General features: G+C 27.2%; 2 protein-coding genes across 5 annotated transcripts; both read left to right on the top strand.

The window, feature by feature from the left end:
- The first annotated feature begins 52 nt into the window (after window positions 1-52).
- LOC111029179 (F-box/SPRY domain-containing protein 1) lies at window positions 53-2,446 on the top strand. Its single transcript, XM_022308074.1, has 2 exons — window positions 53-717; window positions 787-2,446. Exons 1-2 carry the CDS (start codon window positions 309-311, stop codon window positions 1,149-1,151), a joined length of 774 nt encoding a protein of 257 aa, XP_022163766.1. The 5' UTR covers window positions 53-308; the 3' UTR covers window positions 1,152-2,446.
- Window positions 2,447-5,137: 2,691 nt separating this feature from the next.
- On the top strand, window positions 5,138-22,882 carry LOC111029173 (protein ECT2). 4 transcript variants are annotated; one of them, XR_002603983.1, is made up of 19 exons: window positions 5,138-5,766; window positions 13,360-13,451; window positions 13,524-13,642; window positions 13,721-13,856; window positions 13,924-14,133; window positions 14,229-14,378; window positions 14,831-15,121; window positions 17,119-17,253; window positions 17,323-17,617; window positions 17,688-17,797; window positions 17,920-18,108; window positions 18,172-18,379; window positions 18,469-18,629; window positions 18,737-18,856; window positions 18,924-19,077; window positions 20,326-20,480; window positions 20,551-20,636; window positions 20,702-21,102; window positions 22,184-22,284. XR_002603983.1 is itself a non-coding variant. In XM_022308061.1 (19 exons), exons 1-19 carry the CDS (start codon window positions 5,685-5,687, stop codon window positions 22,286-22,288), a joined length of 2,994 nt encoding a protein of 997 aa, XP_022163753.1. In that variant the 5' UTR covers window positions 5,140-5,684; the 3' UTR covers window positions 22,289-22,882. The 4 variants fall into 4 exon arrangements, 2 of the variants coding, with proteins under 2 accessions (XP_022163753.1, XP_022163754.1); XR_002603984.1 differs by having other exon boundaries at window positions 20,702-21,176; XM_022308061.1 differs by having other exon boundaries at window positions 5,140-5,766; window positions 20,702-20,897; window positions 22,184-22,882.
- The last annotated feature ends 1,458 nt before the right edge of the window (window positions 22,883-24,340 follow it).

The raw sequence follows: 24,340 nt of genomic DNA, 5'->3' as shown, positions 1-24,340 counted from the left end.
ACAATAAAAAAATCATGCTGTTGATAAAAAATTTGATAACAGTATCAAATTTTAAATTTGTAGTAAACAATTGCCAATTAGTTATACAATTGTAAATTGTTATAACTTTTAAACAATTACAAATACAGAAATAATTTTTTTTGTCATGCAGAATGATTTGATTTACATTCTTTAACTCTACCACTCTTTGACAGTAATAATAGTAAACATTAAAAATATACACTTGTGTATAATTTAATCTCACTAAATAGTAGTTTAAATTGGAAAAAATTCAGCCATGTTTACATGATTAACATTCGAAAACATTTATGATGGACGTATATCACGCACCGCAATACTTACCCGACTTGGTGTTGGACATAATATTTTCAAATCTGGAACTGCCCGACTTGTTTAGCTGCATGTTGGTCTGTCAAAATTGGTATCGAGTAATTAATGATGGCAGAGCCGAGCCATGGAAATTGATGTGTCGCCGTAAGATACCCAAAGACTTGCTGAAGTCTGAACTTTTGTCACAACTCCACAACTATAAAGATAAGTTACGGGCTTTATATCATTCATGGAACCCAGACGATTGTTCCATGCACATTGTCGTTAAACAAAATGGTTTCACATTGCATCGCAATCCAGTCGCCCAGAGTACAGATTTGGCACGAACTAAAATTGGTTACAACAACGGTAAACACGTTTGGGAAATTACATGGACTGGACCACTAGGTAAAAGAATATTCATAATTCATAAAATATTAAACATTTTATTGGAAATGTAAATTATTTTGTTAACAGGTACAGTTGCAATGGTTGGCGTGTCAACAAAAGAGGCTCCAGTGCATTGTAGTGGTTACTTACCTCTGTTGGGTATTGACAAGCATAGTTGGGGTTGGAACTTAATCGATAACGTTTTATTACACAATGGAGTATCACATGGAAACTATCCCTTGTTAAACAATGCTCCTAAGTACCAAATTGGTGAAAAATTACAATTAGTACTAGATTCTGAAAACGGTATTTTGCACTTTGAAAAATGCAATGAATTTTTAGGTATAGCTTTTAAAAATTTACCTAAAACTAAATTATATCCTTCAGTGTCAGCTGTTTATGGTAATACGGAAATATCAGTAGTATATATTGGTAAGCCTCTATATGGTTAAGTAAACATAGTTTTTGTTGAAAATTCAATCTCATAGAATATAAAATACTGTTTAACATAAGGTTTAAATTCCTTTGTTTTGTCATTTTAGTTCAACAATATCATACATTTCCTGTTATAGCTAATAATATTTGGTATGGACATTAATCATACAAGTGATAATTTATTTAAAAAAATATTTTAAGTATTTGAAGCTCTTTTGATAGTGGTTAGGGTGATGATGTTTACACATTGAAATATTTAGTTCAAGTATTTGTTGATAATTATATTCAATTGTATTACAAAAATAATAAGTTATTTAAAATTCATAATTAAAAACAACAAATAAATATCTTTTTTTGTTTAAATGATAAATTTATATTTTGCTTACCAAGGATGGCAAACTTTTTTCAGGTCACATGCTAAAATTTTATAATCTGTTTAAAAAATTAGTACAAGTTAAATTATGTTAAAAATACTATTTTCTACTTTCTAGGATGATCTCCTCAAGCCTCAATAAATATCTCCCATAGATAGAAATGTTCAAACATAAAGTATTTATGACCGTTTTTTTATTATTTCTTTAATGTTGCATCATAAATTTACAACTACATTTAGCGGGGTAGCTATCATATGGTAAAATGGGACCTGCAAACCAGTGAAATAATAAAGAATTTTTTTAACTATTTTTTATTAAATACAATATTTAACAAAGAAAGAAAAAATATGTGATATGTGTTTGTCACCCCCTGTCATATACTATCTTTTTTATCGTTTTAATATTAGATATTTTATTGCTGGTAATTCCATTTCAAAAAAATGTTCATACCAAAAATTAATATCTAGCATAGTAAAATTATATCATAATAATTTGTTGGATAATTTTGTCCAAGACCTATTAAATTATTTTGAGGATTAATTATTAAGTTGTTTGATATACTTGGTAGCTTTTACATACATTAATTGACACTCTTTAAACTTTATCTTTTTAATAATTACAATAGGTGCACAATTTTTTAGAACAATAACAATAATTATTAATATTAGTTACTAAAATTACTTAAGAATTATATATTCATGTGGTTATGTAGATATTGTGAGGGGCGAACCTAGCGCCCCATACATCCCCACAATACTTATCCTCCTTTTTTTATTTCTATTTGAGGGTAATGAGTATTTTTTTCATAATAAGTTTTAACTTATAAAATAAAAAAACATTTTGACAGCTTAATGATGAAATAGCTCCAACAAGTTGTCCTGGATCAATTTTAATAGTGGCTAAACTTCAAACTTTGCCCCCCTTCCCAAATAAAATCATCTTCGGTACACCCCTTAATATTTCATTATCATATTTTATTATAAGTGATATTTTTATTCTTTTACATAATAGTATACCGTTTATAGTATTTAATATTTAAAATCAAGAATTAAGCAATTTACTGATTTTAATTTAAAATACTTAGTTTCACTTTATTGCAACTCACACATTTTCAATGGCTAAAATTAAATATTTTAATTTATAGATAAATGTATAGCTGTTTTTAAACGTTTGAAATTATAAAAATTAATATATATATATTATTGGTATAAGTTCTTTTTGTCATGTATGGAATAAAATTCATTTTTGGTTTATAATTTAATAGTATGATTAGTGTTTAATTGTTTTACTAAATTTACTTTTTGTTGAATACTTCCTATAGTTAAGTTTTTTCCTGTTATTTGTGTTATTTTAAACTAATTAAACAATTATTGTAAGATATTTAAATATATTTTAAATAAAAATTCTTCTTAATATTTTTTAACAATTCGTATTGTTCTAATATTCTTTATTTTCAGAAATATACTTAACCTAACCTCACTGTAACGAATGACCAGATGTTTGTATACACATTTGAATATGTAAGTATACAATAGTATAGCTTATATCTTAATTTGTCGTTAAATCAAACAACTTCTTAGAGTGATATCATAGACTCACTATTCAATTTAAGTTTGAATTAATACATAGTGGGTACCACTACCCATGGGCCACAAAGTTGAGGTTTTGGGAAGACTTATATTCTTTACATAGTTTACAATTCTACATCACTACACCTTGCTGATATCTATGTCTACAACTACTAGCTAGCCTTCGTCTTAAAGGCTATGGATTACAAGTAAAAAATATATTAGCCTGGACAATAAGGAGGACAGAGGTATCATTAGTCTGGAGCCCATATCTTCCTACAAAATTTCAAAATATTTTTTTAATGTACAATTTTAAAATATATTTAAAAAAATTAAATAAATAATATTCATTATAGCAAAAATTAATTTTATTTTAGTACAAGGTTTTCCCTGTTCATTTGATTTATGTAGATGACCTTGCAGTTCAGCTGCATAATATGCGAATAGGTACAACATTGTCTACTAAGTACTTTAATACTAAACTATGTATTTACATACATATTGTTATATAATGGAGTATTATAGTCATAAGACAAGCATTTTTTTCCACTGGTTCTACAAAACCACAGAAAAGTCAGTAAATATTATGTTATCTTGTGATTTAAAAGTTATTAGTTTCAAATAAATATCAATGACATTTTTAAAAAATATATAAATTATTACTCAATGGAGGTTTTGAGATTGAAAATGATGGTGATCACATTTCAGTTTTTAAAAGGAGGAGCAAAAGTTTTGACCAGCCCATATAACGGTTAAGTTAAGTACTATAGAACTGAAACCAAAAAACAGATTGCTTCGCTCGGAAGCTTATTTCCAATTGCATAACTGAATTTTAACTCAATACACTTCCAATCTTACATAACTATCACGTGTCTGAGGCAAAAATAGATTAATTTAGAAGCAAAATAAAAACGAGTGTAAGAGCTAAATAATTATGCTACATAGGTATACTTATCTATGGGTACCTCAGTGGCATTATTTCTAGAAAGGCCGAATAATTTAAATTACCGTATGAAAAACGGCTACTAATACATACATGAAAAACTGAAATATTTTAAATAAGTAGCGAGTGTCTTTTTTAAAATCATGTATACATTTAAGAGTGTAGGTATATATTATCGTTTTGTTTTTGGAATTTCTATAGTATCATTATCTAATATCTATATTTTTGAACTAAAAACTATAGATAGGTACCAATAAATTATTAATGTAACAATAGTTTCTAGTGCTTACACAATATTATATTTTATCAAAACTAGAAAAATATTAATCATGTTATTTCCCCAACAATTGGACTGTTTTTATAATCAGACATACCCGACTAGCTAACCACACAAATGACGCCACCGGATCAATTCCAACTTTGGGACTTGGTTAGTGGTTACTTACTTTTTATATTTAAACATTAAAAGATAATAATTTTAATTTTGTATTTTTTGAACTTCCAGTAGAAACTTTTACGATTCAACTTCAACAATTACATAATTAAATTTATACAGTTAATAAATAAACGTGAAAGTAAAAGCTAATTTAATAATTTATTATTATCAGTAAATATTATAAGAGTTTTAAAATATGAGTTTAATAACAATAGTAAAAAGGTACTTAAGTTAGTACCTATGCTTGGATAGTCTTCGATAAGTATAGGAAAGCAATTTTGTGCCAGGGAATAGTGTACACCAAGAATTTAAATTTTATCGAAACTAAGTAGCCAATAGCTAATAGGAACTGTTATCCGCACTTATCCATCATAATTTATAGGCGCAATTTCAATCGTTCTATTATGGGTGGGCCATTGAATTTAAAATTTTGAAAAAAATGGCCGCCAATAAAATAGCGGTTATTACGAACCGACCTTGATTAATATTGATAACGACTTCACCATGGAATCGACGATGATAAGTGATAATAATATTATTTTATCATTTATCACCGGAACCGAGTCATAGACATGACAGGACGGGGCGACGGAACTATATAGCTGCTGGTGCCGCAGGCTGCAGCCAGCCCCGGTCCACCGACCAATGGAAACGGTCAACCGGCAGCGTTTCACCTGTTCTGCGTACTGCCGCGCGCGTGCGTTCTAACCACGGCGATTAACATTGAAATATCACGATTCCAACCGTTTTTCTATTATTATTGTTCACCTCGTCACCGTTGCCGTGTGGGTGCGCGCGCCGACCCGAGACTCGCACAATAATAAATGCAATGCATACAGTTGGCGGTGTGTGAGCGAGAGAGCGTGCGGTGCGTGCGTGCGCGTGTACGTTTCTGTTCGTTATTATTATTATTATTATTATTTCTCCCCGTTCGGTTTACGTTTTTTCTTGCTCGTTTCGTTAGTTAACAGTTTCTTCGGTCCGTCGTACTCTTTTTGCTCCTCGTATCGTTCGTGGTTCGTTTATACGTGGGTAAGCCTACATCTGTTGACAATTATAATAATAATCGTTACGGTTTTCCGTCGATCTCGCTATCACGTTTCAGTTCGATCGTTTTCGAATTCGTCGTCGTCGTTTTTCGGATTTTCGCTTGCAAGTGTTTGTCCGTCGTGTGTTACCGGCGGGCTCTGAAATGATCGCATGGAAATAATCTTCAATTACACCCCACGATGTCGGCAGCGAACGGAACCGGACAGAACAACCACAACAATAATAACTGTGATCTCGAGGAGGAACTCGTGAAAGCGCAAAGTGAGTGTACGCGCGTTAACTTTTTTTAATCGGTAGGTCAGTTAGGACGCTCGTCGTAACTACGCAAATTGTGTTTACATATTGTCGCAGTTCAAGTCTTAACGCGTTACAGTGCAGATAAGGTTTTCGGGGGCACTACCTAATGAATACTAAATTGTTCAGTCCCCTCACAACTGTCAAGCTGACTTTAGGAGATGGTCATCGAAAACAATTGACGGTTTATAATTAATTAACACTTCTTATTAATATGTATCTATCAACCTAGTTGAATTCCAACCCATCATTTTCTTTTAATGTTAATTTATTGTTATATATCAGCGATAATTACCTGGTTCTTTTCTGTTTTACAATTTGTTTAAAAAGAAAAACTGAGAAATGTATGAAATAAAAAATTAAAATTAAAATAAACGTTTAATCTATTTTGGTCGTATTCGTACCTTCGATAACTAGGCTAAGTTGAAGACCCTATTCGTAGGTCATGTGTTAAACTGTATCCCCTCGTGTGATTGTTGGAAATATCCCAATTTATATTTTTCCACTTGTCAAGCAGAATGAAAAAACATGTGAGCTGGACACTGAGTGTTGCTAATTATTTTTAGAATAGGTATATTTTGTTAAGTCTAGAGAGCTACTATTTTAGTGACATATGACATATTATTTAAATGACACATAATCAGAAGAAAATATTTGTTTTAAATGTTTATGTATTGCTAGGTGTATTATGTAAAATCACCAAACTTAAATTAAAAGATACCTAGGAGATACCTTTGGAGTTTTGTTGGAAGCCTTATTTAAAAGTATTACCTAGAACATTTTTAATAACAATTATAATCTAGTACTAAATGTAAAGCTTTCGTTTAGAGCAAGTTAAAAAAAATTTGTTTTGTGTATGTACCTGTGTGCAGGTTATAAAATGTAGGAATCTATATGTAATAAACAAATTTATAAAAATTATTATTTGTATTTACTAAAATAATTGTTTTTAGTTTCTTTTATGACTATTCTAAGGTTTAATTGTTGGTGTAAAATGAGTTTTTTACGGTGTTTTTCCTTGAAATTTGAACCATATATATCGAACAAAAATACCCTCGAAAATACCTAATAAATTGTAATACGTTGTAATATGATAAAAAAAGAAAATTACCTAAATAGCTAATATGTATACTTTCAGTTATACAAAAATGTGTTGATAGGTATGTAAGTCTTTAGGTAGGTACCTAAGTACTGTTAAGAATTTATATTTTTATATCGGTGGATAACTAATGAGATAACCTAAATTCTGGTGGGAAATCGATAACTTTTTTATGTTTATAATTATTTTAAAAGACAAGGTAAACAAAATCCATACAACAATTTGAACAATTTGCCTAACATATTAGGTACCCTCCTATGTTGATGTAGAATATGTGTTACAAGGTATTATTAGGTTCTATTTCTTTAAAAAAGAATAAATTATGGATGTAAATAAGAATGATTTGTATATCTTTAATTTATTGTGAAATGTGCTATGAATTAATATTATAATATAAGGTATCTATCTATTTTAAAAAAAAGACTACACAAATAATATAAGTATAGGTATTTGACCATGAAATGTCAGGTTGAAACAACAGTAATAGCTGATTAACTTAAAAGTATTGTAAATAATATTTTGTTCAATTTCATTCTATAACAAGTCTTATAACACTATATCTTTATAGTGGGTACCTACTGCTCGAGGTACTGTGATACATTTTGTTGTACTTGCATTATTATTTGTTGTATAATTTTTATATTACTAGACATTATTTTTACTTTGTCAACTATTCATAATAATAACTATAATAATGTTATAAGATGTAATTAAGAGAATGATCACTGAAATGACTGTTGGTTATTTGATTATGAGTAAGAATAATTGATTATTAAGAGGAGCCCTCACTCGCATATGTTGTCTCCTTACAAATGTACAACATGGCAAATTGTACGTTCACAATAATATATTTATTCTGTAAATTCTAAAATTAAAGTGAATTGACTTGTTATATAATTTAAAGGTAAGATGATTATCTGGCTCATCCCTGAAGCTTCGTTGATATATTTATTAAGAAGTAAGTTATGACCTTTTTGAACAATACATTTCTAGTACATTTTTAAATGATCATAACTTACTTTAAAATAATAATATCAATAAAATCTTCCCAGATGCTCTGAATAAGCTTACCTTTAAATTTTACCATGGGCAAATTCCCTCTAATTTTTAAAATAACAGTAAAATGGCTTGTTAAAGTGAAGTTTGACATGTATGTTTGTAAGACGAAGACAAAACTTGTGGGTGTGGCATCCTCTTAATTAATTCCCTGATTAATTATTTTAATAACCATGCATAAGATAGGCTAGTTGTATCTAATTACTATTAATAAAGTTATGAGCATTTTTTTTTTTAATAAAGTTAATGATAATGATAGGAATAAAATAGGTAGGTACCTCATAGTAGAATTAAAATTGAAATATTGGTGTCTAAATTCCAAAAAGTATGACTAGTTCATATGAATTTTCTAGGAATTTCTTATCTGTAGTGGCAAAGTTTCCATTTTGCAATTGTTTGTTAAGTTCTTTGTGTTTATAGAAAAGTTGCATTTTATTTGAAATTTTATTTATTATTTTATCCTTGGAAATTAAAACAATGTTGTTTTATATGAATAAATTATTTTTTTATCTTTTCTCCATTTTCTGAGAATAATATATTCAATAAAAATTATTTAAAAAAAGAGAAAAAAAGTTATGAAGGGAATGTTTTTCTAAACATTTCAATGTGAAATCGTCAATATATTTTTTTTTTCAAATTATATGTAAATTAGCAATTATTAAAAAAACAACTGTTCAGTGAGTTACATATCAAGGTACATATCCTAAGTCATCAAATTATGATTTGTATACATAATTTTTATTGCAAAACTATCCTTCATGTCTTTTAAGGATATATTTAGTATACTTTACTTGTTTTGGAGAAGAATTTGCTGTCCCCGATGGGCTTTAAGTTTTCTCAGTAATTAAGTAGAGAGAGTTTACTCTTTTTTTATTGCTCTTTTGAATTTTTTATAGACTTTAAATAGTTTGGGAATTGTATTATGTTTTACTAGGTAAGATCACATATTGTACTGGTGAATATAATAATTGTAGATCAATTATCAATGTAGGTTACACATTTATAGACTGGTGCCTTTTGCAGTTCCTCAGTAGCTTTACTAACATATTCATTATGTTTTTTGTCTATGACCCACTCGTAGATATTGTTGTAGACTTTAGTGTGTTTGTTGGCTATACTGTATTTTTGAAAAAATAGTTTCCATTTTATTAAATTTATGTAAGTAATTACCTCCTAGGTATTTATCAAAAAACAATTAATCATTAAGTTTATCTAACTGATGCTATGAGTTTAATTAAATATATTTAATATTTAGGGGATTGTATAACTTAATCATATTCTGTTTATTTGAAAAATTGAGACCCACAAATGTGTTGAGTTAATTATGTGCTTGTATAATAAAACATTAGTTTGATTATAATCGAATAAATATGTATTGTTAAATATAGTCACTGAATAAATATTTACAATGCTTATGCTGACTTGCATATTAAATTAATTGATTAGTTTAATGGACTAATCATGATTAAATGGGTATTAAAGGGGTCATTAGCTCACTATTGATTTATTGAATGTTTAGAGATTGTTTATGGTTCCCGACATAAGAAAATCATATAAATGAATCCTTATATACCTATTTTAACTGTTGATGTGCAAATAAAAAATAAATAGTAATTTTGGTAATTATGCCTGTGTGTTATTTTCTTTCATCATTAAAATAAACAAATCTGTTGATTTATAAAAATATAATGAATATTACTGTTCCAGCCAACTGATAAAATTGTTTTGTGATTAGCATGCTGAGGCATTACAACTTAGTTGTCAAGCAATTTTCTTTTGAAACAGATCTTAATTCTTTTTTCTTTAAAAATGGTTATTATTAGGGCCTAAACAAGTTAAGTTGTACTTATGTGTTACTTTTTTAAAAAAATTTAGACACCTATTTATTTATTATATCAGAAGATGGATAGCAAAATATTAACTCTTGTTGAAGGTAGGTAATATGTATCCAACTATTTATTTTTATTCCATATGAAACTTAGGTCATTTATTGTTAAACAGATATCTTGATTTTATATTGGTTTTATGAGTTACAAGCTATTATACAAACAGGACACTGTTTTATTGAATGACCAACCTTTAGGTCTATACTTTTTTATTTTTAAATAATGTTCTTTAATAGTTAGTTAGTTATAATTAATAATTATACAAAGGTATTCATAAAAAATTGTGTAACTAATTGAGACTAATATTTATCGGAGCCTCTGTATAAGTGAAAAATAGCATACGCATAATAAGCAATACCTATATAATATTAAATCAGATATTGTTATATGCAAATAAAATACTTGAAAAATAAGTCTATACTGATAATGTAACTTTTTAAAGATTATTTCAAGGTAGTTATGAAGCCAATTGAAAAATGTACTTAGCCTCGTAGTGCAATAAGTTACTCTGTCTCAAAGTAAAATACACTTGTTCTGCTCACTTTTTTCTCCTTCCACTGATCACTACCGATGCTGTTATGTGGAAGATGCACTCTGTTGGACACTAACAGGTTGCCGCCTGGTATATTTTACTTTGAGATAGAGTGTAGGTAGGTACTTTCTTAAACATTACACCCACGAAACATGGATACCTAACAATTTATTCAATTTTGAAAATTAATTGTACAAAATAGGTAGGTACAACTTTTTGGTCGTTCTTATTATTTTTGTTTTTATTACAATTTTTGCTTTTGACATATATTTATTCAGATCTTGAATAAGTTTTCAGTATGAAATTATACTATAAAATTCATCAAAAATCACGAAAACGTGTAAACAATATTTAGCACAGTCACATGATTTTTTTTTAAGTAATTGATTTCACAAATATTGATAGGCTTGTATAAAGATGTGTAACTAATAAATTTACCCCCAAGCAATTTTTGTCATTTTTGTACGATTCAATAATTATTAACCATAGAAACTTGAACTATTAATAAAATTATAGTTATACTTAAGCAATGAATTTTTCAACATTTTTTGTTTTAAAACATTTTTTTAGGCTATCAAAATATTCAAAATACAAAAGGGAAATTTCCTGAAAAAATGATTGAAAATAAAATTCCTAATTCTATCGAGTATTGTTATATTACACAATAATGAACATACTTATAAAAATAAAACATAATTTTACTTGTATAATAATTTAGTATGAAAAAGAATTGTTTGTGAAGACGATTGGCCCATAATATTACCAAGTATATTTAATCATATTGTGATTAAAGTAATGAATTATACTATTAGGCATTAGCACTACAGTAGGTTAATTCATTTTTGTTGAATAATTGAACTTAAAAATGCTGTTAAGTGTATAAAATATAATGATTTACTCCAAAAATTTTAAGTGCCCTCAAATACCTAATATTTTTAAATTACAACAAGATAACTAAAATCAATATTTTTAGTTTTAATAAGTTATTGTATTCAAAGTTGATCTTAAAATGTAATAATTTGGAAAAAAAGAACTGAATTTTTATATTTTTTGGTTTTCAGTATGCACTAAGGTATAAACTATTTATGAGAAGCCCTTGTTTTAAATGTTTTAAATCCTTAGCTAAAATTTAATATTTAATAATTTTTTAACTACATAATAATTTGAAAATGTTAAACTTTAAATATTTATAAAAAAAAATACTGCCTATGTATCTTTTATATTTTCCAACTGCTTTTAAGAGTACCTAACCTTGTTTTTTTTTAATTAAAAAAAATTACAACTCAAAAAAAGACTAGTGACATTCATAAAAAAAAACTCTTAAATTTAAAATGTTTTTAAATAATTTAAAATGAGTCAAAATATTTTGAGTTAGAGTTATAGAGTTGTATTACAAAACAAAATATCGCTCAAAAAATGCTTAAAAATCACAGATTTCCTTAAAGTTTTGTTTGTTTTTCTTCACATTTTAAAAAACAACTGCATTTTTTACTTGTGACCTCCTAAGTACCAACTAGATCCTACTTACAAAGATTGTGTTGATAAAAATCAAATTAATTTTTTTTTGTCTCAAAAAGCGATGACAGACACTCACACAAAAAAATTGTAAAATCAATACTTTTTTCTGTCGGCCAGAATCTAAAATTTAAAGGTACCTGCTTCAGAACATTTTTTTCTTAGTCTTAATGATGTAGATTGTTACTCATCAAAATTAAAAATTAATTTTTCAAGGTTGACATGACTTAAATTATGTTTATTCAATTGTTGATATGCAAGTACCCGAGTATAGATAATTTTAGTTTTTGATCTTAATTTTAATTTTAAATATTTATACTAATAAATCCTATGTTTTATTTTACTTTTTATATTAATATTAAATATTATAAGAGAGAGGTAGGATAGATAATCATTTAAAAATGTTGCCTAATACTTAGGTATTGAAAAAACCATTTAAATTAAACATTTAACATTTAAAAAAAAGTATTTAAATATTCTTTTGAAAAACTCCTCAACATTAGATATATTAAAATGACATTTATAACATAAAGAATAATAAATACAAATAAAAATATTTTTCTGTTCTGAGTTGAGTACTAAAAATATTATAAATGATAGAATTAAGTGTTTTCTGATAATGCAATATTTAATTGGGTAGATAAATTCAAGTTAACAAAATTATGACTAATATAAAATATAAGTGATATCTTAGCACTATTTTTTAATAACAATGAAATGAATGGATCTAATGTTTTTATAATAGGTATTTAAAATACATATTTATTACACAATTATTATTATTATTATTATTATTTTTTTTTTTATTGATCCTGAGCCCGGCAACTGTGGCCATTAGCTATTAGTAGGTACTGTAGGTTTTTGTATTGATGGTTTGTAGGTTTTTTGGAACGGTAGGGGGAACACGTGTGTGTTTGTTTTGGCAGAATTTCGAATGGGGCACCCGTAGGTTTCTGCCATGCCCCGGGGGTGGGGGATGGCAGCACTTGCTCTCCGGTCACCGCGACTTGTCCGGAGAAAAATGCCGCCCGGTGGCCGAGGATCGAACCGCGACCGGCTGCGTCGCAGCGGAAGAGTCAGACCACTCGGTCACCTCGTCCCCCAATTATTATTATTATATTGTAGAATAGTGTTAATTACACTGTAATACTTACCTACTCTTTAATAAAATTTTAAATTGTTATTCAAATATTTATGATCATATTATATTCCTATATAAAAATATGAATATACACAAAAATACTTTTGGTGGTAAGTTTTTTAAATCCTCTATAGCTAGAGTATTTATATTATTATGGGAGTTAGTGAAGATAATAAAACTAAATATAGTATATAGGTCCTCCAATAATTTTTGATTTGAAGTATCAATTCTGATTTAGATATTTAAATAAATTGATTAAAGTTAACATAATAAATGTTGATTTCATATTGGTTTTTACAGTTTGATAATATTAAAAAAAAACTTTTTTCAGGTGTTTCAAGTTTGGAATCCGAGTTGTCAAATTTTAATATTTATTTGGAAAAAATATATTCTTCTGATTCAGATGTATTATTAGCTATTAAGGTAAAATAGTGTTATTTGTCTCAATATATTTCTTTATGCTGTGTATTATAATAAAATAATTTTTGTCTTTAGAAATTAAATGTATCTATTAAATACTTAGACAATCTATCAGATGTAAATTTATTAGAAAAAAATGATATTTTGGTCACCACCCTGTTTGAAGAACTTGCAGTCAAACGACCATGTTTCAAGTATGTTAAGTTAAAATGTGTTTTATTCATGATTTTAAATATATTCAAAAACAATTATTCATTCAACATTTTATTTAGAATTCTTGGGCGTCCTGCTTTATTGGAATTGGCTGAAAGCCCTAATGGTTTACAGGGAATTAATCGCCATCGTTATTGCAATGCACTTGTTGGCGCCATTGTCAGTGTCACCGGAATTCAAAAGAGAGATGAAATGGTATTTGCAATATAATTTATTGATGTAATCAAATAATAATTATTTTACATCTTTGTTTATCATTCAGGCACGTCTTTTGAGTTTGATTCGTTGGATGGGTGGTAGTTTTCGAGAAAGTATTAATTACAAGACTACTCATTTAATATCTGGTTATGCATGTAGTGCTAAATCCCAATATGCGTATTTACACGAAATTCCTGTTATTGGATCTTCATGGCTTCATGCAGCATGGGAGAGACGCGATGAAATAGAATTCAAAGCAATCAATTCATCATTTGTAAGTATTAAAATATATATGGTTGCAAAACACGTTTTGCCCAAATTTATCTGTCTTACGGAAAATTTTATTAATGTAAAAAAAAAACGTTTTAGTTTTCAGAACACAAGCTAAAACCATTCCATGGAGCCAAAATATGTTTTTCAGGGTTCACAGAAGAAGAACGATCACATATGGTTGACGTTTTGTTGCAGAATGGAGGGACTCCGATATGGGATGAAAATGATACAGAATGTACTCATCTGGTAAATATTATTTGAATATTTTGATTTTGAATTGGGAAATTATAATTTATGTACTTGTGTTGTATCAAACTGTTGAGACAACAAAATAGTGGTCAAATTTGAATTATTTAAATTCTTTATACATGCTAGGTCTGAATTTATCCCTTATATTAACAGAAAACTCTAGTAAAAGTAGACAGATTCTGAATTTGATTTAAAACACAACATGGGTCAAAATCTTGTTTTTGCTTTAAGTGTTTGAATTATATATACTTTATAAAAGTATTGCTTTTGCTGTGCACAAGACTACTAACATTTCCATTGTGCATACACCACATATATTATATGCAAAATAATGATGGGATTTACTAACAAATTTTTGCTTATTTATTTATAATTTTACAGGACAAGGCTAATTTTTTTTTTAACATTTTGTGTTTGTTGGTGTTATGTTTTTTCTGTTTGCATGTCAGGTTACAAAGGAAGGTTCTAGCCCTTTAGGCGACCGAGATCCAAATACAACACCGTGTTTACGAGGTGTTTTGGCTCCTAAAAATCTAATTCAAGCATTTGATAATGAGGATTCAAGTCCTAATACTCGAAATGGGGGGTTAAAAAGAACACTGAGTGTGGTAGATGGTGGAAATGTGTCGCATGAAACCAAGAAGATTCGCCTTCAGTGTTTAGACGTGGATTGTGATGAATTTTTGTTTAAACATCCTAATCCTATGTCGGCACGTTTGGATCAAACAGATCAGACTTTGGTACATATTTTTGACATTTATTAAAAGAATTTTAAAAATTATGTACATTTGTATAAAAGTATAAACTAAATGAAAAATGTTTTGGGTAAAATAAAAATATTTAATTTTTGGCATGAATAATTTAATCAAAAAAATTTAAATCATACATTGCTTTTTTACTTTATAATAAAACTAACATTAATTAATCATAAATTCTGAAAACATCAATTTTTTATGCACGGAATTAACTTAATAATATTTTGTGATGGTATTTTTTTTCTGCGACTAAACAATTTAACACATTAAATAGTAAATAATAATATATGTAACCCAACTTTGAAAAATTGACAGATAGATTAATAATAAAATAAATGATAAACAAGTATTTTTTTTATGAATAAAACTCATATTGATATTTGCTTTTTTGTTTATTTAAAATTAATAAATTAACAATATTTGGATTATTTGGATTAAGTTCTATGAACTGCTAATAATTATAAGTTTTAAATAAACCACGCATGAATGCATGATATAAAAAATAAAATGTTTGATCATTATCTCAGTCAAATCGCAATTTGGTTAAAGTTGCACTACTGGTCAGAAGAAAAATGATTGAACCAGTGTTACTAAAAGTAAATAAATAAAAAATAAATCAGAATATTAACCAGCACCAATAAATCATTAACCATGAACAATATCTGTTGATCTTATTGGTTTAAAAAAGACCAATGGATCCTAAGATTTAACTTCAACCACAATTCTTTTTTTTTTATCTTGGTATCTAAATATTTAAGGTTGAAAATACCTGATATTTCTTTTACAATTATTGTTAATTTATTTTAATGGTTTGTCGCAGAAGGACAATTTAATGCATGAAATAAACATTGTTTCACAGATTTATCCTAAACACACATATTATGACGTATATAAATATTAAATTATAATGTTTCCTTTGGATTTCAAATTGCAAACATTTAAGTTATTGCAATATGATTCATAGCTCTGTTCATCACTAACATAATATCTAAGATTAGTATTGCATCGCTATCATAAATGCTTAATTTTTATATCATTAACATTATTTATAACTTTTACTTTTTAGCTAGTTATTAACCATAATATTTATTATAATTGTTAAGTATTAATTAACTATAAATTCATATATTTAATTTGCTTATTATGTATAATATATGGCATATTATATGTATTAGCTATTTAATGGAAAACCATACAAGATGATTTCCTTCTGAGAATATTTTTAATCAATTCACTTAGGTAACATACAATCTCAACCAGATTTATAATATTCCTCTTCTTCTTACTTATTGGATATGATTAATGATGGTTTTAATATTTGTGTGTGTGTTAATGCTTTACAATTTGAGTTTATACTAATATAATGTGTTATTTTCTTTTTTTATTCGCCAGCAGTTTTTCTTTTAATATTTAGTATATTTATCTAGTTGAAAAACTAATTGGGGCTTTCACAATCATTATGCTTAACTTTTAAATTATTAAAAAAAAATGTTCACTTAAATCCTATTAACTGTTAACACTTGTATACAGTTATCAAATATTAGATAAGTATATACAATTTTTAAAAAATTATAAAAATGTTTTGGATTACATTTTTTTAAACAATGATGTAAATTTAAAGTTTGTGAAAAATAATTTTATCAACAAAAAAATAATACTAAATAAAGGGGATACTTTGTATGTTGTATCTATAACTTAGTTGTCAAAAAAACATGAGTCTGTACAAAATATGTGTGGTTGAAAAAGTGAACTGTGAGTATTTGAGTTTATTGGAAGAGGCAAAGAGAGAACATGAGATACAATTTAAAAAAAAAACTTCAAACATTTAAAATAAATTAAAAATATTATAAAAATAAATAAAACTTGATTCTTTTTAAAAATATGTTTTAAAAAATGTTATTTAGTAACAATAAAAAAAAAAATCATTCTCTAATAATACTTATAATACTTAATGTGTTACTTATAACTTAAAATTTTTTTAGGTTGTTAATGAATCTTCATTAGATTTGATTCCTCCTGTGAAGAAGAATAATGCTGAAATCCTAAAAGAAGCATGGTTCTGGACATCTGTACAATACCAGAGTTGTGCTCTAACAAAAGAATATTTATTAACCAATGTAAGAATTTTTTTTAATATTTCTTAATGTGTAACTTATTTTATACGTATGCTACTTACATTGGTTTAGTTAAATGTGACCAACACACCTACATCTGCTCGTGTAATGTCATCTACGTTGACATTAAGTTCTTCTTCTCGTGCACGAAAAAGAAAAAGGCATTTAGACCGTTTGGGTTCTTTGCTAAGGCCTAGTCCAACACCTGTAGCAACTATTGGCGAAACATCGCCAACAAATAGTTCAGGGCCGTCAAAACGACGGTCATCAGCTGCCAACACCCTTGATGGCCTAAGATTATCATGTGGATCATTTTTAAACTTTACAAACAGTCCAGATCATCCATCACCTTTTAAACTCCCAAAAGGTAATGGTTTTGTAATAATAATATTTTAATGACAGTGTGTTTGAATTTAGATTGTATGTATTTTTTCCAGATCCAGATTTGGTTATTAAAGATAAACCATTTAGTCCACGATATCAAGTTTTCTCTGAATTATTACAGACTGAGATTAACTATGTGGGAGTGTTAAACACAATTATTACTGTGAGAACTTTTTTCTTAATCCATAATAATATATATTTATTATTTTTTTTAAATTTTTCGTATACTATTGGTATGTTTTTTCTTCATTCTCCTAATTATTCTAATTTTCGTTTTGTTTATAGGTGTACAAAGAACCATTAGAAGAAATGATAGACAAAGAAGACTGTTTGCTTAATAATACTGAAATTAAAATTATTTTTGGAAATGTTTTACCTATTTATCAAGTACATCGAGAGATGTTAGAAGAGCTCAAATGCCTTGCTACATCGTGGCAAGAAGATAGTAGTATAGGCAGTGTTTTTCTCAAATATGTAATACAACTCATTTGACACTGGCAATTAAAATACATTTTCTAATTTTTAATTATGTTATAGTCCAGTGAATTAGTGAAAGCTTATCCACCGTTTGTGAATTTTTTTGAAAAAACAAGAGAGATGTTATTGCAGTGTGATCAAACAAAACCTCGTTTTCATGCTTTTCTCAAGGTTGGTCAGACAAGGCCCGAATGTTGTCGACAGAGTCTACAAGAACTTCTCATTCGACCTGTGCAACGTTTACCCAGTGTTAGCCTCCTGTTGAATGGTGAGTCTTGTGAAGTAGTTCAAATTGCTTGTTATTACATAGAACATAAGAACCTTGTGCGTAAGTTCAATAATGAAATATTTTTATAGATATTTTGAAACATTCTGATAAGAATAACCCTGATCACCTAGCACTTGTATCTGCCCTTGCCAGTATACGAGAAGTAATGACTCATATAAATGAAGACAAAAGAAAGACTGAAGGTCAAGTTGTACTTTTTGATATATTTAATGATATCGATAATTGTCCTGTAAGTATACCATTAATTGTTTTTTTATATGAATGATATTCTGATTTGTGTTTTGTATTACTTCATACTGAGTATGTGTATTTTAACAACTCATATTTTGTTTTTAGCCCCATTTAGTTTCTTCACATCGAAGTTTTATCACAAAATGTGATGTGGTTGAGCTAAGTGATAACCTTAGTGGTCGTGGGGATCATCTAACAATATTTGTTTTTTCAGACGTTGTTGAAGTAAGAATTTTATATTAATTCTGTAAAGAATAAATAAAAATACAATATGATAATTGTTGTTCTCTAGGTCTGTAAAAAAAGAAAATCATTTAATGGAAAAAGTCCAAAAGAACCGAGTTCTGGTTCACACAAATTAAATGGCGGTGCCAAATCATATAAACATATCAAATTGATGCCGTTAAATATAATCAAACAAGTTATAGATATTAAAGAGACTGAAGGTAAATAAACTCATCTATAATAGTTGCAGTGAAGAACTGCTACATTTTAGTGATTAATTTTCTCCTCATTCAATCTTTCTATTTATATTTTAAAATATATATATATTTATATTATATATTTTATAATAGTTCTATGGATGAATATAATCATTTCATTTGTATTTATTGTCTCCGTTTTAGAAGTGTGCAATATAGCCAATTTACATTAAAGAGTTCATATTTACTTTCTTTAATTTTAATACCAGATTAAATTAGACCTATTACCAAATTTAAGGTTACACAAATTGTCTTTGTTTTTTTGTGATAAATTGTATAGCAAATTATAATATTGTACAATTTTACAGTTTAAACATTTTTTATAACTCACTTCAAAATTAAAATTTCAAAATAACACCAATAAAATGCAACATTTAAGTTCAGGACAAAGTGACTGACTGGTTACTATCTTGTTAAAAATTAAAAAAAGATAGGTACTATACTTCATACTAAGAGAGAATGATTCCACTTCCGTTGTTGTGAGACCACATATCAGCGGTCGCCATATACGTTCTCTCGCGGTATAGTATGCTACCCATTGGTGCATTGTTACCTGCCAAAAAATTTAACATACCTGTCATATTCTGTTATAGTATGTTATTTATATTTTTACTTAATTTTACTATGAAAAAGTACCTGTGACTTGGGTCATTAAAATAAACAACATAACAGTCATACAATATTATAATACCCACTATAATAATAGATTGATTAAACAGTATATGACATATTACAACATACATGTTTTCCAAATATTTGATAATAATTATCATCAGTAACACATTAAGTAAGTCTTAGCTTAATAATTGTATTTAATCAGTAAGTGTGCTGTTTTTTGTAGGTAGCATACTTAATTAGTACCTAAAAATATACCATTGCTGTAGGTACATTTTGATAAAATTCATCAAAACAACCTAATTTTGCAAATTAGTTTTTAGTTATTTCAATATTATTTTTGGTGCTGTTAATTTTTATAAATCTGAACAAACAAACTTTTCTGAACTTATTTTATTTAGGAACATTGCTCTTGATGTTAATACTAATAATAATTTTTAATTAATTAATTTCTACAAAAAAAAAAAAATGGATAAGATATAAAGTAAAGGATTTTTATTCAATTTTTTGGTGAAAAAAACTTCATACATTTATGTATAAAATACTAATATTAAATATAATCCTATAAAAATTAAAATTAAATTATTTTTTTTCCAGACTGTCGTAATACATTTTCGTTAATGATTATTGACAATCATGATTTTAAAGAACGATTGTATACTTTTACTATGACTGGAAGTAATTGCAGTGCCAATCATAAAAATATGTTCTTAAAAAATATATCGCAACAAGTGGCCAACACTGTGTGTTCTGTGAGTATACTAGTGGTTAAGAAAGAAGCGCTTATAGAAATTTATTCAATATTTGTTTTATTAAATTTAGGGCAATATATTAGTATCATTGGATTCTCAGCAATTGGACATTGATACAAGTGAAATTACTACTGGTACTCTTGGGAAAGCTTTCAAGTAAATTATTATGAAAAATAAATGTTGATTACATGAAAATTAACGATTCACTGTTTGTTGTAAAGGTTTGCAAGCAGAACACGCATTAAAGTTGGAAGGGCGTTGAGCTTTAATAAAACTCCCAGCAAGTTGAAACGAGCAGTGTCTACAATGATGAGTCCTGTTCTCAGCTTGACTAACAATGGAGGGCTGGGTACGCACGCCCTCACACCGTCCACACAATTAGCCAATATGCACTTAGCATCGTGCACCAATTTAAATGTGAGCCCATTAAATGAGCATAACAGTAGACATAGTTGTACACTAACGAAAGTCAAGAAACATGTCAAACGCAATTCTAAATTGCGAATGTCTAGTTAATTTTTCAGTCGGCGATCATTTGGAGAAGATAACATGTGTAGTCTTTTGCTTTATAAAAAAATTAATTAAAAATCTTACCTTATTGGATCTCAATAAAATAAATAAGGTACTTGACAATTCGCTTTACTTGTTGAACCAGCTTACTGTGTCGATTAACCTGCAATGTCCATATATTATGTGGTAAAGACCTTTTGTGGTTGAATGTATGCATGTATGTCGTGTTATTGAACTTTAATTATTTATTCATTATCATATTCAGTACTAAATAATTAGCATGGGCTATAACCAATTTTTAGTATTGTATACAATTATATTGTACATAATTTCAATTTTGGAAAGGCTTTGTTAATGTCGCTTTTTTCGTTTAAGGATATAATAATCGCTCATGTTAAACAAAAATGATTAATCGATACCATATTATTGTAGTGGAGTGCATAAAAGAGGGATATGTTGTATCACAATTTTTTTTAATTTTTAAACAGAAATATTTTATGTATATATTGAAATAGTTTACAGCTAAGCAATAAAATAAATTATATTAATTGTTATAAACTATCAATAATTACTTAAAAATACCAATTTTATTAATTTCCATTGTGATTGAGTTGGTTATTGTTTGTATTATAAAGCTTCTTAAATGCTATTGCAATTCATGTTATATAGGTTTTGGTAAACCTCACGAGATTAATTTGTTCTAAAATAATATTAAAATTAAAAATGAATTGTTAATGATTAGAAAATCTGGTTAACTGTTTCCTATTTTGTATATGTTCATTTTTGGATTTTATTTTAATCTCATGGCTGTGTAGTTATGTAAATTTTTATGTTGAACAACCATGTGGTATTTCTTTGGCTGTATTATTTTAAACATTTTTAAAATAATTATGCAGTACACTTTACAGTGTACATAAATTTTTTTTTAGCTTAAATTTTTGCATCATTAGTAATGTGGTTTTATTCTCAGTTTATTTATTTTACACAAAATAAATTTTATTTGTAAATCATATATTAATGTTAAACCATACAATGAAAGTAGCATTAGTTACTCTCATAATGGTAAAATATTATCAGAGTAATTGATTTTTTATGTATGTAAAAAATTAAATACCAGTTACCTTAATAATAATAATTGATAGTAATACTTAACAATATTCCTAAGTACTAAATTTGGTTATTTTTTATTTTAGGAAATGTCATCAGATGACCATACGTTTCCATCGCCACCTATGTCAGTTCAGCCAAGCAGAAAAAATAAAACGTCGATATTAAGTCTATCGTCGGCGCCCAGGTAGCGTCCAACAGCCTATCGATACCTGGTAAACACTTTTCGAAACTCAAAAAATTTTGTTTCGATTTTAAACCGTCAGTATCGATAGCTATATTATATTATTATAATAATTATGTTTTAAAACTCAATTTTAAATTTTTTTAAATTAATTATTTTATTACATTTTTTGTTAGTATTTAAGATTTGTATAATAATGTTGTTTTCAACTTTTCCCAAGACATTCTTGCCCCAAAATTTTCTTATCCTATACTTCATTGTCAACAATCGTTCATTTCATAAATTCCATTTCTACAAAAATAAATGTTTACCATACATGTTTACTTGGTTTTATACTGAGTATTTTAAAGTTACCATGGTATATACTTTTGTAGTCTTATTTATATAATTGCATATATTATATGTGAAGAATTTTATTTTTAAATCTTAAAAAATTAAACAAAACTTAAAACGGTGCTCAAGTATTTGATCATAAACTACCTTAAGCTCAAACAATAATTTTTTATGTATACTATGTGTGTGTTAGGAATTATATATTTTTATATATTTTTAAATTTATAGTGTTAGTGTAAATATGACGATTCAGTTTTGTGATTTATTAGAAAAATGTATGAAATCAAAATTAAAATAATTTGACGTACGAATTACATTTTATATGTAAAATAATATTATAAATATTCAATATAATATTATTATGTAGAATTTAATTGTTAAATTATTGCTCTCATTTGTTGAACTCTCCTTTGTCTTACTTCCTTTATTAAAATTTTAAAGAAACATTATATAGTATTGTCAAATGAAGAATAGTACTTAATTTTTTTAAGTGCCTGCCAAAGTTTTCAGAACCGATTGGGTCACAATGGTCAGCCAATAATAAAAAAACATTTGAAATAATAAGTATTTTTGCAAAATATTTAATGAGTTATTCGTTTATATGTAATGCAGTAATGAATAATGATTATTGCTCATAGTATAGTTGCTAAACATCATATGACCAGATGACCTGGAATATTTTAAAAACTTATAAGTAAAACAAAAAAGGTAAAAAATTGGGTATAGTTCTGGTGCATAGTAGGTCTCAAGTAGGTCACTGTAATGGATGTGTTAAATTTGAATTTAATAGTATATCATTGTAAACGATAAATACATCTGAGCAGATACGTTTTTTCATCCTACTTATTTTACTATTAGTATTAGAGAATATTAAAATTTGCCAACATAATAGTAACAATTAACTACTTATTTATTAATAAACAATCAAATCGAGTATAAGTAATATCATCAGAATATTATATTTGATTTATTAAAAAATATGAATCGCTTAAACTGTATAAGTGTAACTAATTAAATAATGAATAATAAAAATAATAATATCAAAGAAATTAAAATCAAATGCCTGGAAATTTTATTGATTTTATTTGCACAAAATTATCAATAACATTTTCAAAATCAAGTTTTCTTAAAATATCTGATTCAGCTCATTATTGATAGTTGATTGAACCTGTCGTTAGAAGCACACTATTAGTAGCGCTAACTATTTTGTATTTTATTTTACTTTTTTCAGATCGGATCAAAGTCGAATTCTTATTTTACTTTCAATAGTGCTAGAAAAATATGTTTGAAAAAGAACTAATTTTATTCATTATTCAAATGCATATTTTAGCTTCTATAGTTATGATTTTGAAAATAGGGCTTTGGTCCGACCTTCAATATGTTCTCTTCTTTAAATTAAAAAAAAAATTAACGAAATCCGACTATTCTACAGGGCGTGAGAGTTTTTCCTGTTCGGCATGTTTTTGTAGTAAGACACGTCATGGCTCCGACGCCCTTAATTAAAATATACTTGTTTTTCTATTTTTTCATTTAGATACCTAATATTGTAATGAAAAAAATAAAAAGACATTATCATTATCAAAATGCCTCTGAATTTTGATTTTTTACAATTTATAATAAATTGTATCATTGGAAGTTTTGTAAAGGGCCCGAATAAATTAAGTACAAGGGCCAGAATTATATGTGGGAACCCTAATAAAATGTAACCAAAAGTTTGTTTTGTCCT

The sequence above is a fragment of the Myzus persicae genome, unplaced genomic scaffold, assembly GCF_001856785.1.
Source record: "Myzus persicae strain clone G006 unplaced genomic scaffold, MPER_G0061.0, whole genome shotgun sequence".
Taxonomy (NCBI): Eukaryota; Metazoa; Arthropoda; class Insecta; order Hemiptera; family Aphididae; genus Myzus; species Myzus persicae.
Note: the sequence above shows the minus strand (reverse complement) of the source record. Positions and strands in the feature narration are given on the sequence as shown.